This window comes from Thamnophis elegans, chromosome 13 (genome assembly GCF_009769535.1).
Source record: "Thamnophis elegans isolate rThaEle1 chromosome 13, rThaEle1.pri, whole genome shotgun sequence".
NCBI lineage: Eukaryota > Metazoa > Chordata > Lepidosauria > Squamata > Colubridae > Thamnophis > Thamnophis elegans.
Window position 1 is genome coordinate 1,062,330 of NC_045553.1, and position 15,865 is coordinate 1,078,194.

Below are 15,865 nucleotides of genomic sequence, written 5' to 3' on the forward strand. Positions count from 1 at the left end.
TCCAGTGAATTGGGAGGAGAACCCCACAGTTAAGACGCAAACCAGCAGAGATCTCGGATAATGATACCCCTGGTGTGCGGTGTTCTAGAATGGGACAAAGGGCCCTTTCTGTGCATCTCTCTCTCTCTCTCCCCCACTTCAAAGCAGCCAAAGGCCGCTCTTCAAAGCAGCCGCTTCTTGGACTGACAGCCTAAATTCCTCCCAAGGGAAGCCTCGGATCATTTCAGAGGAGGCGTTTCAATGGTTTGCTCCCCAGGAACCAACCCAGATGACCACGGGGCAATCCTGGGAGAAGCCAGTTTAGCGGCTGCCCTTCTCTCTCTTGCCCCCTGCCCTGCAGAGCGGCCGGTCTTAACCAAGCATTTCCTCACCTTGTGCCTTCCAGATGCCTTGGACGGTAACTCCCATGCTGGCTGGGGATGATTGGTCTGGTTATCCAGCTCAGCGCCTCCTCGGTAAAGCTGGCACAGGAGGTCATTAAGGGTAACCCTTCCACTCTAGGCTCAAGCAAGCTAGGCGGTCCAAGGCTCAGGGAAACACGGCTCGTCTTAACCTGGGTGGCTTCTCCATGGTTTAGACCAGGGGCCTGTCCAACTTTTAAGGCTTGTGGAACTTTCAACTCCCCCAGAATCCCCCCCAGCCAGCAAGACCCAAGAGACTTCATCCCATGCACCCAATTTGGAAGTTGTGTGTGTTGTTTCCGGTGGTCTTTCCTCCTCCTGTGGATTCGGATCAGTAGAGGAGAAGAGACCCAGCTTTTCAATTCGCACGCACTTACACATATACACCCACACACACACTTCTTTGCAGGGCACTCAAACTGGTGGGGAGCTTCCTCTGTCCATCAGTAGATGGAGCTCCTGTTTTGCTCTCCCGGTGGAAACCCGCAGGGCCGCTGAGTAGCCCCCCAAATCGAAAATTTGGTAGCAGCTCTTGGGACTCGCAGGTTTTATTCAAAGGCGTCTGCTTCGTGAGAGAGCTGCAGTCCCTGGAGGGGTGTTAAAGTAAGCTAGGATTAAAATTGGGGTGGGGAAGCCCTCCCTCCCCCCTCTCCTTTGGATCTTACTCTAAAGGAAAGAAACGTGATTGTCGGGAAACCTCTTCCCTGGCTGCGTTTCCAACGAATTCTGTCGAAATAATTGGAGCAAAGAGCAAATTGGAGCAACTGGGACGATGCCTTCTGTTTTTATTTCCTTCTGCATCCTGATCTTGGCTCTCTCTCCCTCCCTCATCTCCACTTTTATCTTTGTCTGTCCTTCCTCTCCTCTTTCCCCCTTGGGAACAGGAAGGCAGCTGGACCACCGGGTCCTGCCTACTGTGCCTCCCCCCCCCCTCCATCCGCTGCTGGCAAGCCGGGCGGGGCCAATGAGGTGGAGCGAAGAGGGAGGTTGGCAGGCAGGCAGGCAGCTGGCCAGTCGAATAGCTGCCTGTTCCACAGCTGGTGCCCCGTTGCGGCTGCTTGCAGCTCCTCGCTTAGCTTGCCAGCATGGCCTCCTTTGCCCCCGGGGCTGCCCCTCAGGAGCTGCTTCTGCCCCCCCAAGATTTGGAGAGGGCTCAGGTGAGTCAAGGAAGAACCTGCAGAGATGCTCTGGGTTTCCCTTCTTTCCTTCCTTCCTTCCTTCCCTGGCAGTTTTCTTTCCTTCTGGGAGTTGAAGTGCACACACATCGGAGACCGTCGGAGAGCTTGAGGAGCTCTGGAGTAGAGACTTCACACACAACCCTGAGGCTCATTAACTTGACTTTTGCACAGTATCCCACCTTGCTCATGGTTGGCTTGAGCCGTTCCTGGGAAGAGCTGGGTCAGTGGTAGGTCTGGGGGGCTGCGAAGAGTGCTAGGATCACAGGTTAAAATATAGTCACTTGGGTGAAAGAAGATGGGCGGTACAGGCGTAGGCTGAATAAATGAATAAAAAGAGATGAGCAAAGGGAGAGGAAGATGCACAGAGGGGATGGAGAGACCGGCCCCGTCTAACTAAAGGTGGGCTTTTCCTTCTCATATCTCAGGTAAACAACTTGCGCAAACTGCCTGCTTTGCAAGGATTTTCCTTCTCTAATCTCTCTCTTTTCCTCCCCACCTAGCTTTTCGCTGTCATCCACTGGATCCAAGCTGTCACGGCTACTTTGAGGTATTTCACGCAGCCTTTTCTCTTAAGACACCCTGAGACTAATAGAGCATCTCCCAGGAGCAGGCCAGCCGGGAAATTACCTGGCTGGGGATTTTTTAGGAAGGGTTACCAAGCATGTCTTCCTTTCCTGGGGTCCTAAATGCCGCGGCTGTATATCTCGCATTTGCTTTTGTTGTTTTTAATTGCCAGACGTTCTTGGACTAAACTGACTTTGCATTTGTTAGAATAAAATGTGTGTGTTGCGTTGATGAAGGCGGGAATTTGCAGGGCTAAGGGAAGGGTCATACAAGCTCTCATAACCTATGAAAGCTAGCCAGGTCAAGCTCCGCCAATCCGCCCCTTGTTTCCACAGCATCATGGGGTCGAGCTCAATTATCGGCTACACCGTATTCCAGAACACAGCCAGATCCCCCGAGGTAAGAGGAATTCCTTTGCTGATGGGGAAGAAGAGGAAGGCAAGAAGCCAGGCGGGGCCTCCTGAAGTGAGTGGGGAGGAGCAGGGATCTTCAGCAGGAACGTTTGCAATGTTCAAGTACCTTCTCCACTTGGCTGCTAAGCAAATATTAAGTTTAGGAACTGCTGGTTGAACCATAATTTACTTTTTATTTCACCAAACATCTATGCTTGCCCTGCAGCCCAATTAGTGTAACAACAAATTTGCAGAACCAAATCAATCTCTCCTTCTCTCTCATCTGTCTTATCTATCTAATCTATATCCATCTCCTTTCCTTTCCTTCTTTCCTTCTTTCCTTCTTTCTTTCTTTCTCTATCTATCTATCTATCTATCTATCTATCTAATATATATCCATCTTCTATCAATCCAATCTATATCCACCTCTATCTATCTATCTATCTATCTATCTATCTATCTATCTATCTATCTATCTATCTATCTATCTATCTATCTATCTTATATCCATCTTCTTTCTTTCTTTCTTTATCTACCTACTGTATCTATCTGTCTATCTGTCTATCTATCTATCTATCTAATTTATATCCATCTTCTTTCTTTCTTTCTTTATCTACCTACTGTATCTATCTGTCTATCTATCTATCTATCTAATTTATATCCATCTTTCTTTATCTAATTTATATCCATCTTTCTTTTTCTATCTATATCTAATCTATATCCATCTTCTATCAATCTAATCTATATCCACCTCTCTCTCTCTGTCTCTTTGTCTCTCTCTGTCTCTGTCTGTCTGTCTGTCTCTCTGTCTCTCTCTCTCTTTGTGTCTCTCTGTCTCTCTCTCTCCCTCTCCCTCCCTCCCTCCCTCCCTCCCTCCCTCCCTCCCTCTCTCTCTCTCTCTCTCTCTCTCTCTTATAATATTTTTGAACCTTGACAACTTTAGGATACCTGAGTAGCAGTTTTATTTCTTCCCTATCACTCTCTTTTACTAATATACACTTTGCACCGAGATGACTTATATCTGGATATGAGACAGTTGAGGAAGAAATAGCTTTGCCATTCTAGAGATGACAATGCGTGGTCAATTCTCTCTGAAGGGTGAAACAGAAACTCAGATGGTCAGATCAGGGTTTCCACCCATCCTTAGGTCCCCGATTTTTGTCCTAACACAAGGCTGGGGATCACCAGAGTGATGGCTGCTTTGATCTTCCCGCAGGTGCGCCCCCTGGTCTACCTGAGCCTCTCCGATCTCTTCCTGGGGTTGTGCTGGCTCACGGGGGCCCTCCTGTACAGCCGAGAAGCTTCCCACCCAACTGGGGAAGGCAACACCTGCTACAACTTGCAAGTCACCGGACAGGTGAAACCTCTTGTTGATCTCAGCTCCTTGGTGGGATGGAAAGTGTGTTATTTTGGGGGTGGGCTTCCAGGAGAGTCTCTGTGCGACCGGTGGGATAGCCGCCTATGGGAGAGGCAATCCAGCTGCTCCCATCTTCTGCCACTTGCTGCGTCTTTGATCTTGTGTAAATACGTTTTATTTTCATTTCATTTCGTACAGTCACATATATACTGTGCATAACCAGGGCCATAAAACATTGAACAATAAACACAGCCATTCCTCTTGTCAACAATACCCCCCAAAATACAAACCCAATATACCACTTCGACCCACCATACACCCTTTCTTTCGCCCCCCTCCAACTTTCTTTCTTCCCTCCAACGTTCCCCTCTACTTCCTACTTCCCCTCCCCCTCTATCACTCCTCTCTCCCAATACATTCCCTCCCTTCCTTCTCACCCTCCCTCCAATCCTCTCTCCCACCCTCTCTACCCCTCTTTCTTCTGTCCCTCTACTCCTCCCTTCGGTGTATTTCTACTATCTATCAATATATTCAGCTTGTCCTATTTTTACACTAGAATTAAAGAGCAACAGTATACAAGTGCAATCGTGTTACTTTAAAATCTAACACATACTATATTTCCCCCCTCCCCCCTAAGACCCCACCTCCCTTCCCCCCCCCCCGACTTCCCAGAGCCCGTACATGGTATAGCTTTTTACTGCGTCTTTGATCTTGAATAGAATAGAATTCCCAAGTATTGGCCAAGTGTGATTGGACACACAAGGAGTTTGTCTTTGGTGGAGATGCTCTCGGTGTACATAAAAAGACAAGATATATTCGTCAAGAGTCATAAGGTACTCATTGATGGGTTTTGTGTTGGGCCTAACCTGCCACGCTGAGTGGCTAAAAGCTTTAGGGAAGTATCCGGGATCAGAGGCATCAAGTATATACAGAGCGGAGAGACAACATTTCTTTGGAAGATTCTCGATGACTTTTCCCAGTTGGACTAAGACTCCAGAATTCTCAGCCAACATATAGCTACGTCCTGGGAAATTCTGGGATTGGCAGTCTAAACACAACTGGGGACAGTTAGAGAAAGCTGTTGTTTTGATAAGAGCGTGTGTGTTTCCCTTTTAACTTGAGTACTGGATGTATAAAAACCCTGTATTAAGAGTAATAACCCTGTAATAAGAGCCGAGGTGCGCAGTGGTTAGGGTGCAGTACTGCAGGCCACTTCAGCTGACTGCTATCTGCAGTTCGGCAGTTCAAATCTCACTGGCTCAAGGTTGACTCAGCCTTCCATCCTTCCCAGGTGGGTGAAATGAGGACCCAGACTGTGGGGGCGATATGCTGACTCTGTAAACCGCTTAGAGAGGGCTGTAAAGCACTGTGAAGTGATATATGTCTAAGTGCTATTGCCAGTTCTTCCTTCCTTCCTTCCTTCCTTCCTTCCTTCCTTCCCTCCCTCCCTCCCCCCCCCCCGCCCGCCCTCCCTCCCTCCCTCCCTCCCTCCTTCCTGCCTTCCTTCCTTCCTTCCTTCCTAGTAGTTAGAATGCAGTATTGTAGACTAACTCTGCCCACTGTTAGCAGTTTGAACCTCATCAGGCTCCAGGTTGACTCAGCCTTCCATCCTTCCGAGGTGGGTAAAATGAGGACCCAAATTGTTGGGGGCAAGAGGCTGACTCTGTAAATCACTTAGAGAGGGCTGAAAGCCCTATGAAGCGGTATATAAGTCTAACTGCTATTGCTATTGTATTGTTAGTAAGATTTTTTTCTTGGCTCCCTTGTGAGAATCCCAGCCTTGGAATGCTTCTTACAGAGCTACCAACTTCTGTTCTGCATCCCTCTCCTCGCTTTTGTGTATTTTCCTTCGCTTGGGTGGGGGGCAGCTTTGGGTCCAGGATTGTTCTCTTGAGGCCAGGCTGCCATTTTTGTTCCTGTTCCTGGAAAGGCCATCCCAAACCCCCACAAATCTTCTTTATTTAGTGCTTTTCCCCTTCGATCCTGTTTTCAAAACGGCTTTATAATCTGCCCCGTTAATCTACTTAGAGTATTGGTTATGGCCACAATCAGCAGAGTGACAAACAGCAAAAACCCTCCGTATTATTGACCCCTTTGAATGTTTACCTTCGCTCCCTCTTGAGAGCAGGTGGTGTTTGCCTGTTTCACAAGGCTTGGCAGGTGCGTCTGGGAACTTGAAAAGGCCCAGCCGGCTCTCGAGGCACAAAATCCGTTTGCAAATATAAATCATCAGTCAAGGAGGCAATGACACCGTCACCTGAGTTCGCAGAGACCTGCTTAAACCCCTAAACCTACTGGGCAGATCAGCAAAAAGACTTAATTCAGTTTCATCCCACTTCACTCTCTTCCAATATGTTTTTCCAGCTATTTGGAGACACAAAAACACAAAACAAGGTCGTGGAAGATAAAGGACAATATTATGATGTTTTTATTCTGTATTTTAAAGAATATTTGATAAAGGGACACGGTGGCTCAGTGGCTAAGATGCTGAGCTTGTTGACCAGAAGGTTTGGCAGTTCAGCGGTTCAAATCCCTAGCACCACATAACGGAGGGACAATATTATGATGTTTTTATTTTGTCCCCCCTCGAATGGTATGGTTGTTGTGTGTTTTAAATTGTGGTATTGTTTTGTTCGTGTTCTTTTTTTTTTTCCCCTTATTTGTTACCCCACCCCTTTTGACTTGCGTTGTGAGCCGCCCTGAGTCCCCTTCGGGGAAAAGGGCAGCATAGAAATATAATAAATTCAATTCAATTCAATTTAATTATTCTGTATTCTAAAGAATATTTATTTATAAGATAAAGGGACGCAGTGGCTCAAAAATGGTGAGCTTGTTGATCAGAAAGTTTGGCAGTTCAGCGGTTCAAATCCCCAGCCCCACATAACGGAGTGAGCCCCTGTGACTTGTCCCAGCTTCTGCCAATCTAGCAGTTCGAAAGCAGGTGAAAAATGCAAGTAGAAAAATAGGGACCACTTTTGGTGGGAAGGGAACAGCGTTCCGTGCGCCTTCGGTGTTTAGTCATGCCGGCCACATGACCACGGAGACGTCTTCGGACAGCGCTGGCTCTTCGGCTTTGAAACGGAGATGAGCACTGCCCCCTAGAGTCGGGAACAACTAGCACATATGTGCGAGGGGAACCTTTACTTTTACCTTACGATGTATTTTTAAGGATATTTATTTATATGATATTCCAGCAGATGATGTTTGCTTTTCTGGATTAGATTTTGTTTCATCAACCTTTTTTTTTTTTTTTAATTATTATTATTATTATTATTATTATTATTATTATTATTTATTTTAATTTTATCAATTTCATATATACATTCACAATTATATGATCTCATAACTGTTATTAATAATATGTATTTATAACAATTTTTCCCTACTGTTGACAATATACTTGAAGATTGCTTTCTTACCATCCCATAGATCCATCTTATCTTACAACGGTCCTACTTCTTCTTCCCTCCCTCCCTCTTTCCTTCCCTCGTTTCTTCTCTCCTACTCCCCTTCCTTCCCTCCTTCCCCTTCCCTCCTTCTCTCCTTCCCTCCTTCCTTCCCTCCTTCCTTCCTTCCCTTTCTTTTCTCCTTCTCTCCTTCCTTTCCCCCTTCCTTTCCTCCTTCATCAACCTTATAGAATATGATTTATCTAGCTAACTTTGATCGGACAAGTAAATCCAACATTTTCCACCTTGAAACAGAGTGGAAACTGAAGGGTAAACTGCAGTGAGATCTTCGGACTTTGTTCGTTGTGGGGTCCTTTTCAGAAAAGACCACCTAGGCGTTGGGATGGCTTTCCTGAATTAGGAGTCCTTTACAAAAACAAGCCAATCCAGAAACTATCTTTACAGTGTTTTATGTTTTCTGTTTTATGTTTTTATTAAACATTTATAGGCCGCCCTTTTCCCTGAGGGGACTCAGGGCGGCTTACAATAATAGGGGAGGGGAGTGCAGGACAAAACACAAAAAGAAAATGTGAGTAAAAATAATTAGCGGTAAAAACACAACATTCATTCAACATTCGGGAGGGGCGAAGGAGAGAAGGAGAAAAGAAAGGAGGGAAGGAAGGAAGGAGGGAAGGAGAGAAGGAGGGAAGGGGAAGGAGGGAGGAAAGGAAGGGGAGTAGGAGAGAAGAAATGAGGGAAGGAAAGAGGGAGGGAGGGAAGAAGAAGTAGGACAGTGGGAGAATGAAGGTGCAAAAGTCGTGATTTTGCTTTGTTAATTTTGGACGGCTGTATTCGATGTGTCATCTGCCATGCCAGGAAATTTCGTCTTCCTGTTTCTGTGAGTCTTCCCATGTGAAATGGAAAAACCAAACCTCTTTTGTGGGGGGAATCGGCTCCTTCTGGAGCTGTTTATGCTTGGTGACAGAAAACTGCAGCCCTACATACAAATTATATAAAAAGGACAGAATGGCACGCACAGCACATTCCGTGCTCTCTGAGTGCAGTGATGGTTCTTCTTTCTGGTTCTCAACTCCGTGACAAAAATCAAAGGTTTTTGCAAAAGGTTACTTTCAACAGTGGAAATAGAGAGGAGGTTAGAGAGGAAGTTATTGGGGGGTGGGTTTACAGGCACACGGGAGCTTCCCCTTGCCATCCACTACTTCCCCCCCTCCCCTTCAACCCACGGCCCTGTTCAGTTCTCAAACGATTCCAGATTTCCAAAGGCGGATCCGGAGGACTAATAGCCTTTGCTCTGCCTTCTTCGTTTTGCCTCTCTAGATCTTCTACGTCGCCTCTTTTCTGTACACCGTTAATTATACCTGGCAGCTCTACACGGATTTGAGAGGGAAATTCAACCAGCACTTACATAGCCAGATGCCGCAGGTAAAACGGTGTTTTCGTGGTGATGACTTGAATATCTTTGAGTCCTGTCTCTGCTTAAAAACCCAGGCATGATTTGGACCCCGGTTGCATTACAAACGAAGCAAAATAGCAGTTATTATTTGCTATCTAGAGAAGAGCAAGATTCCCAGATGGGTTGAATTAAAAAAACTGGTTCTTGTGGTTGCATACTTGGAAATATAATTCAGGGGCAGGTAGCCCCATGCTATAATTCTCTCGAGAGAGAAACATTGTGTTGGCCTCTGAGTGAGATCTGAAGGCCACGGACCGTCAAGCAGGGTAGAACTTGGGGTTTTCCACATGTGAGCATCACAGCCAGATGTTGGTGGTTGAATCTGGAAAATAAAGACCGGGGGACATAGTTGAACACCCTTGGTTCAAGCTCTGTTGTTACACTTAAAATCCCATGGGTCACAGGGACAGGGAATTGGGTGGGCACCAGGCGTTTCTCAACTCTACTTCGCCAGCTGAAGAGGTAACAACTGACCACCTTTCCAGCAGGGCCTTTACTGTTGAGTTTGGAAGAGTTCCTTCTACTCAACGCAGGTCTGGAGGCTCTAGGGTAGAAGAACGCAGCTCATTCCAGAAGAGGGAAGAAGATCCTGATAAGGTTTAAGGAGGGAAGATGCCTCTTAAGAAAATAACTTCTTGTTGTTGTTAGTTGCGAAGTTGTGTCCTACCCATTGCGACCCCATGGACAATGTTCCCCCAGGCCTTCCTGTCCTCTACCATCCTCTGGAGTCCATTGAAGCTCGATGACTCCATCCAGTCACCTCCTTCTCTGCTGTCCCCTTCTTCTTCTTCTGCCCTCCATTGTTCCCAGCATGAGGCTCCTCTCCAGGGAGTCCTTCCTCCTTCTCATTAGGTGGCCAAAGTCTTTTGAGTTTCCTCTCCAGGATCTGGCCTTCTAAAGAGCAGCCAGGGTTGATCTCCTCTAGGACTGACCAGTTGGATGGCCTTGCAGTCCAAAGGGACTCAATGCAGGAGTCTTCTTCTCCAGCACCATCGTTCAAAGGCATAAGAGGACCACAAAAGCATGTTTGAGATGGTGGGAAGGAAGTGCTTGAGATCTTCCCACCTTGCTGCTGGAGGCCAGACTCCAATGAGACTGGACCAGGCAGAAGCCAACAAGGGCAGCACCAAAGCCATGTTGGCTGAACGGCATGGGAGTCAAAGGAATCGAATCCAGTTGCAGCGATGACTCCTGTGCGGAGGCCACTGAGAACTGGAGGGCCTTGGACTTCCTCCAGAGAAGGCCACACCCTTTCTGCTTCAACTTTGGCTCCTACCTGGACAGGAAGAACAGGTTCTGTGAGACCTTTGTTAACGCTTGCTTGATAAAGGGGACAACAGAACCAGAGAGAAATGCAGGTGTCCCAGACAGGATGGCCTCTCCATTGGGCTTTTAAAAATATTATTATTCTTTCGAGAACGTTTTCAAATCTGGTCACGCCCTTTGAAATCCCTGGCTAATGGCTAATATTTCCTTGTAATCATGCGTGTTCCAGGAAGCCCTTATGAATTTGAAGAGAAAACACGGTAACTATGTTAGTCTAGTCTCTATGGGCGTCCACTTCACCAGAAGGATGGAACTCGACCTGAGGAAGGGGACATCCTGTCCCCAGGCAAACATTGTGAGATCACTTCAACAATTTGGTCAATTCCAGCATTCTTTGAAAACTCCATGCTTTGAGGGCTGGAAGAAATGCGTCATAGGGGTAGGACAATGGCTGGGTCACTTTGCGGGGGGGGGGGGGGGAAATGATCTCTCTCTCTCTCTCTCTCTCTCTCTCTCTCTCTCTCTCTTTCCCGCCCTCCCTCCCCCCCCTCTGTGTAAATGCACAAGCAAGCATCCATACATGCTACTGAAATAAATCATGCATTGTGCAGGAGATACCAGGTATAGAACGAAACCTTGATTGCTCCAAACTTTGATTCACCTTCAGGTTTTTAAAACAATAACTTTCCTGATGATAAAGTGGCTTTATCATTGCTTCATTGTTGTGAGAAAAGTCTCACCTGAAACTAACACATCAACAGACCCCCCCACCCCCACCCCACCCCATGCTTAAATGCTGAATTTTGAAGAGTTTCCCTCCCCCAAAACAATTTCAGGGAAGGCGTTTCTGTACACATTTTATTTCTCCACTTTAAAAAAAAAAATTCATTCCGACTTCTGAATCTTTGCCAGAAAGCTTCTCAATTTCTGGAGCTAAATCGCTGGTGTCTCCTCTTTCCCCCTTTCGTAGATGACGGGCTATTCAAATCGCCTTGGCCGAATAGTGATTCTCTTCTCTAGGTAAGACGGATCTCTCAAATGCCGCTGGATTCAGAGGGATGGGGGGGGGAGCAGGGAGGCAGTGGAACTTACCACCCTTACTTGGGGAAATCTGGGTGAGCTGCCCGCCCAGCTTGATCTGGCTATTTAGGTCAGTAAAAGCAGCTCTCTGGAAGGAGAGCTGGTTTTTTTCTCGTGTGTGTGTCAAGATCATTTATCATTTTATCATTTCCTTTATTTGTATGCTGCCCTTTTCCCTGGGGGGACTCAGGGCGGCTCACAATTCAAAAAGGGAGGGGGGGAAAGACAAACAGTATTCCAATATGGAAACAATACAACATATTAAAAGAGAGCACAACAGTCACACAATTCGGGTGGGGTTGGAATCTTAACCCCAGGCCAGCCGGGACAGCCAGATCTTCAAAGCGGCGTGGAAGGATTGGAGGGTGGTGAGGGTCCGAATCTCCACGGGGAGTTCGTTCCAGAGGGTCGGAGCAGCCACCGAGAAGGCTCTCCTCCGGGTAGTTGCCAGTCTACACTGGCTGGCTGATGGAATTCGGAGGAGGCCTAATCGATGCGATCGTATCGGTCTAGTGGAGGTAATTGGCAGTAGGCGGTCTCTCAAATACCAGGCCCACTACCATGAAGGGCTTTATAGGTGATAAGTAGCACCTTGAAGCGCACCCGGAGATCAACAGGTAGCCAGTGCAGCTCGCAGAGGATAGGTGTAACGTGGGTGAAGCGAGGTGCACCCACAATCGCTCGCGCAGCCGCATTCTGGACTAGCTGAAGTCACCGAATGCTCTTCAAGGGCAGCCCCATGTAGAGCACATTGCAGTATTCCAGCCTAGAGGTCACCTAAAGATCTTGAAGAAGAGATGGATATACCTTTTATCTTCCAGCCTCATCCCCATCTTCCTGATGGCTCCTGTTTTGGGGCTGGGCAACCACTTCCAGTGTCCTCAGAACGTCACCACAGAACATGGGTAGGACAATCTGAACACAGCTCGTTGTGCCCATCCCAGAGGGTCAGGGGGTGGAACTGAGACTTTGTCCCCCAACGGCCCCCAACTCCCAAAGGTCTCTTAAGGGGTCCTCACCCTTGCTTTTCGGACTTTCCCAGAGGAGGTCTGGACACCCCCCCCCCGGTAACTCCCACCCCCTTGCCTCCCAGGCAAACCCCTGCGCTTCTGTCTGGTCCATAGATGCCTCCTGTTGCACACGGGAAACATGCTCAGCACCGGATCATCCCAGCACGTCACCTGTGCCGTTTTGTGTTTGTACAGCACCGGAGTGTTCCTGGTCTCGTTTATGCTCAGCTTCCTGGCAATTCTGGTGAGAGGCGCGCAAAGGGCTGTGCTTCCTCCTGTGGTTGAAAACCTTTCGGCACTTAATGGGAGGGGGGGGATTCAGGAGGGGCGTGCAGTGCTTTGAGTTGTGAAGCCCACAAGTCATGCTCCTTTCTCCACCTTCGATGTCTTCCAACCGCTGCTGCGTTCCTCCTCAGTTAGAGCAAAAGCATTTCCTAACGCTGATTTAATGCATCGCACATGGAACTAAGTTTCCCCGTCCCGGAGCCCAGCTTCCTGAATAAATCTGAGCTTGTTTTGGTCTCCCTAATGGTAAGCAGATGGACTTCAGAGTAAGCAGAGGTTCTTAGGGTGGGGAAATTCAAACAATAGGAACCCTTGAACTGCTAACTGGGCACATCTTAGATGGTCTGGCTGCCGATTTTATTTACGCGAGGACTCTGAGATAAATTAGACCGAGAGAGGCTGTCGGTGGCCTGATTCCCACCAACCCTTTAAGCTGTTGTAATATGTGACTTCGTTTTGGCTTAAAGCAATGTGGAAACTGCCTCTTGTGGCTTAGAAGCCATGGTTTAAGGCCTTATTGTCTGGCGCAGGCTCAGTCAGGTGCCGTCTAACCAACAAACCATGGTTAAGTAAACCATGGCCTGGAGGAACCAGTGAACCCAGACCAGGCATGTGCCTAGATTCAATTCCTCCCAAGGCTTCAAAGTGAAGCAGGAATCTGGATCCAGCCGCCTCCTTTCCACCCTCTCTTCCTTCCAGCATCAACCGAGTCCTTACTTAGATCTTGCTCCTTCTTTAGACCCTGCTCATCCGAGCCAGGATGCTGTACAAGCGGTTTGTGAACTCTATGGGTTACGTCGGCGATCAACAGTGGGAGATGTTGAAGGTGGTCGAGCAGGCTGTGGTCCTGTACCCCGTGGTGTTTTTCTGCTGCTGGGGGCCAGGTATGGAAAGACCCAGGGATGTGGTGGACGGTGAAAGAGACTGTTGTGGCAGCAGATTCGGAGAGTGAGGAGGGTTGGGGAGGAACCTGGGCCAGTCCTGGAGTCTGGGGAAGGCTCTGAGGAGGGCTCTGTGTCGGAGGCAGAGAGGGGGCCAGGGCCGTCCGACAGTTATCAGCTGCCTTCGGAGTCAGATATCAGTGAGGCAGAAGAACAGCTGGAGCCTGTTCCCAGTGTGTTGCCAGACGAAGGGAACAGCTAAAGAACAGGGGTCGACTTGGGAGTAAGGCCACAGGTGGACGGTGAATGGCCCCTCCCAGAGGAAATAAAAGAGGAGCGACAGGGGAGTGGAGTTTGCAGGAGACCATTAGTTCGTTTCATTGGCTCGTGACTCTCCGAGGCCCCTTGCCAAGTTCTGCAGAGATCGGCTTGGCAGCTCTCCAAGCCAGATAAGGTCTGTGTCTGTAAATCCTCCTTTGAAAGACTTTGCTAGATGTGAATGAGTGGAATTCACAGCAAATTGATAAAAGGGACCAGGAGTTTGCTTCCTGCTCTTGGGAATCCTGGGTCAGAACAGAGACAGCCCTCTGCCCCTGTGTTTGGAAGTGGGCCCTTCCAGTTCTCAGCCTGTTTGAGGGCAGGATCCATCAAAAGTTAATCTTAAAAAATTAATATATGCAGAGATGTAGCTGCTAGTCCTACCGTCCTTATTATATGTGTTGTTACTGATCTCCTCCCGTTTCTTCCATCCGCAGCCTTTATCCTCGGCATCGTCAAGCTGGCACGTATGGACAATGCCAGTGTTTACATGGCCCTTTATGTTCTAGAGGTAAGCATCTCTTTAGCCATGCGCACCCAGAAGAGCCCACGGGGCACCTTCTCTCCATGCGCAGAGGTCAGTGCTGGTTAGGGGGCTGGGAATTTTGGCTTCTTCCTGGCTGCCCCAGGCAACTCCTGATTCCAGCCCCCTCACTGTGGGCAACTTCCCTTCTCCACTCAGGCCCTGACCGCGTCTTCCCAGGGGTTCCTGAACTGCGTGGTTTACGGCTGGACCCAGCACATGTTCCACTGTGTGAAACGCAAGGCTTGCCGTGATGTCAACACCCAGACGCCTCTCCTGCGTTCCCAGAAGAGGTTCTACGCCAGCACCCTCCCGGCCCGTTCTCAGGCGGTGGCTAAGCCCTCCTCTCCCGCCACAACCACCGTGTTATGAACGGGAGACACGGAGCGTGTGAAACTCTCTTCTTGCTCACATTGAGAAGTGCGCCCATCAAAACAGATCGAAGGCAGATGTGTGACATTAAAGAGCTGCCTTAGAAGGGCTACAAGAGAATTCAAGTGCCATTGGACGGGAAGAAACCGAAGGACTCCTTAGATTTAAATAGTCACTATTTATTTGAGGGAAATCAAACATTGGGGAGGGTGGAGAGGACTGCATTTTTAGACTGCATCGCATTCCCCCCCCCCCCATGAGAGACAGTTTCCCCAGGGATACAGCATCACTGAGAACTTGGAATGTGTGGTGCCACCACCTTGGGAATTACCCTTTCATTTCAGTCCTGCTGGTGGAATATTTTACAACTTCCTGCCAAACAGTAAAACGTACAAGGGTGTGGATGGATTTCTGTTCCTTTTGATTCCAGGATGGCCAGAAAGCACACCTTCCTTATCTTACTACTGTTTTAACACCTCCCAAAAAAATTCTAATGGGATCCCAGCGGATCCCAATGTCATGGCTCCCCCACCCTCCAAAACTCCCGTCAAAACTGAAAAAACAGTTTTATCTCCCAGGAATCCTTTTCAATCCGCCCTAAGATCCCTTCACCCTCCTTGCAGAGATGGCTACGCTGAGCGGATGATCTTAACCAGCATTCTTAGACGAGATCTTATTTCAGGGAATCTTGGGGAGTCTCAACATCTTGCCGGAGGCCGTCTCATTCCTTTTTCTGTTGTTGTTTACAAATCAGTTGTTTTCCTCTCTTTCTCCCCCCCCCCCCCGTCTTTCTCGTGACTGGCCTCTCTCAACCCATGTCTGCTCTTGTAAAAAAGTCAGGGCAGAGTTTTCAGTGGTCTAAAAAATGAGGGCGAAGATGTAGGGCGGTTAAGATTGAAGCCAGATATGAGATGCCAGGGGAAAGAGGATCGGTCGCTCTCTTTCCTTCTGGATCTGGAGCTCCTCTAACCAATCTCCTCTTCACTCCAGGCCTTTGGGGTTGGTATTCCTAAAGTTGGGGTTCCTCTGGCTGTGGACACTGGCAAGGTACGAGAGGGGAAAGGAACTGGGTTTATACCTCCTCCTCCTCCTCTCTTTCACCGTAACATTTTAAAGTTCCTTCTAATTTCATTTACACAAACGTTGTTGCGTTGCAAGCAATGTGTCTTGACTTAAGGGCCGCGGGGTACTTAAAAGATAAATCTGAGTGCTGGCGAATAGATACTGCCTGATTAATTTGTCTTAGTACTCTATGGCAGTGTTTCTCAACCTTGTCAACTTGAAGATGTCCGGACTTCAACTCCCAGAATTCCCCAGCCAGCGAATGCTGGCTGGGGAATTCTGGAAGTTGAAGTCCGGACATCTTCAAGTTGACAAG

General features: G+C 48.2%; 1 protein-coding gene across 3 annotated transcripts; it reads left to right on the plus strand.

The window, feature by feature from the left end:
- Positions 1–279: 279 nt before the first annotated feature.
- Positions 280–15,227, plus strand: TMEM116 (transmembrane protein 116). Of its 3 annotated transcripts, none has more exons than XM_032230020.1 (11): positions 280–1,004; positions 2,080–2,126; positions 2,479–2,542; positions 3,752–3,892; positions 8,617–8,721; positions 10,989–11,038; positions 11,920–12,003; positions 12,223–12,352; positions 13,133–13,277; positions 14,030–14,103; positions 14,275–15,226. In XM_032230020.1, exons 3-11 carry the CDS (start codon positions 2,483–2,485, stop codon positions 14,485–14,487), a joined length of 1,002 nt encoding a protein of 333 aa, XP_032085911.1. In that variant the 5' UTR covers positions 280–1,004; positions 2,080–2,126; positions 2,479–2,482; the 3' UTR covers positions 14,488–15,226. The 3 variants fall into 3 exon arrangements, with proteins under 3 accessions (XP_032085911.1, XP_032085909.1, XP_032085910.1); XM_032230018.1 differs by lacking the exon at positions 280–1,004 and adding an exon at positions 1,012–1,558; XM_032230019.1 differs by lacking the exons at positions 280–1,004; positions 8,617–8,721 and adding an exon at positions 1,012–1,558 and having other exon boundaries at positions 14,275–15,227.
- Positions 15,228–15,865: the final 638 nt, after the last annotated feature.

Bases quoted from the DNA above. Each gene is read 5' to 3' on its own strand.
- TMEM116 (XM_032230018.1), top strand. From the start codon at position 1,487: ATGGCCTCCTTTGCCCCCGGGGCTGCCCCTCAGGAGCTGCTTCTGCCC. The intron at 8,722-10,988 runs GTAAAACGGTGT...CCCCTTTCGTAG, and splicing joins TACATAGCCAGATGCCGCAG to ATGACGGGCTATTCAAATCG. The intron at 13,278-14,029 runs GTATGGAAAGAC...TTCCATCCGCAG, and splicing joins TTTCTGCTGCTGGGGGCCAG to CCTTTATCCTCGGCATCGTC.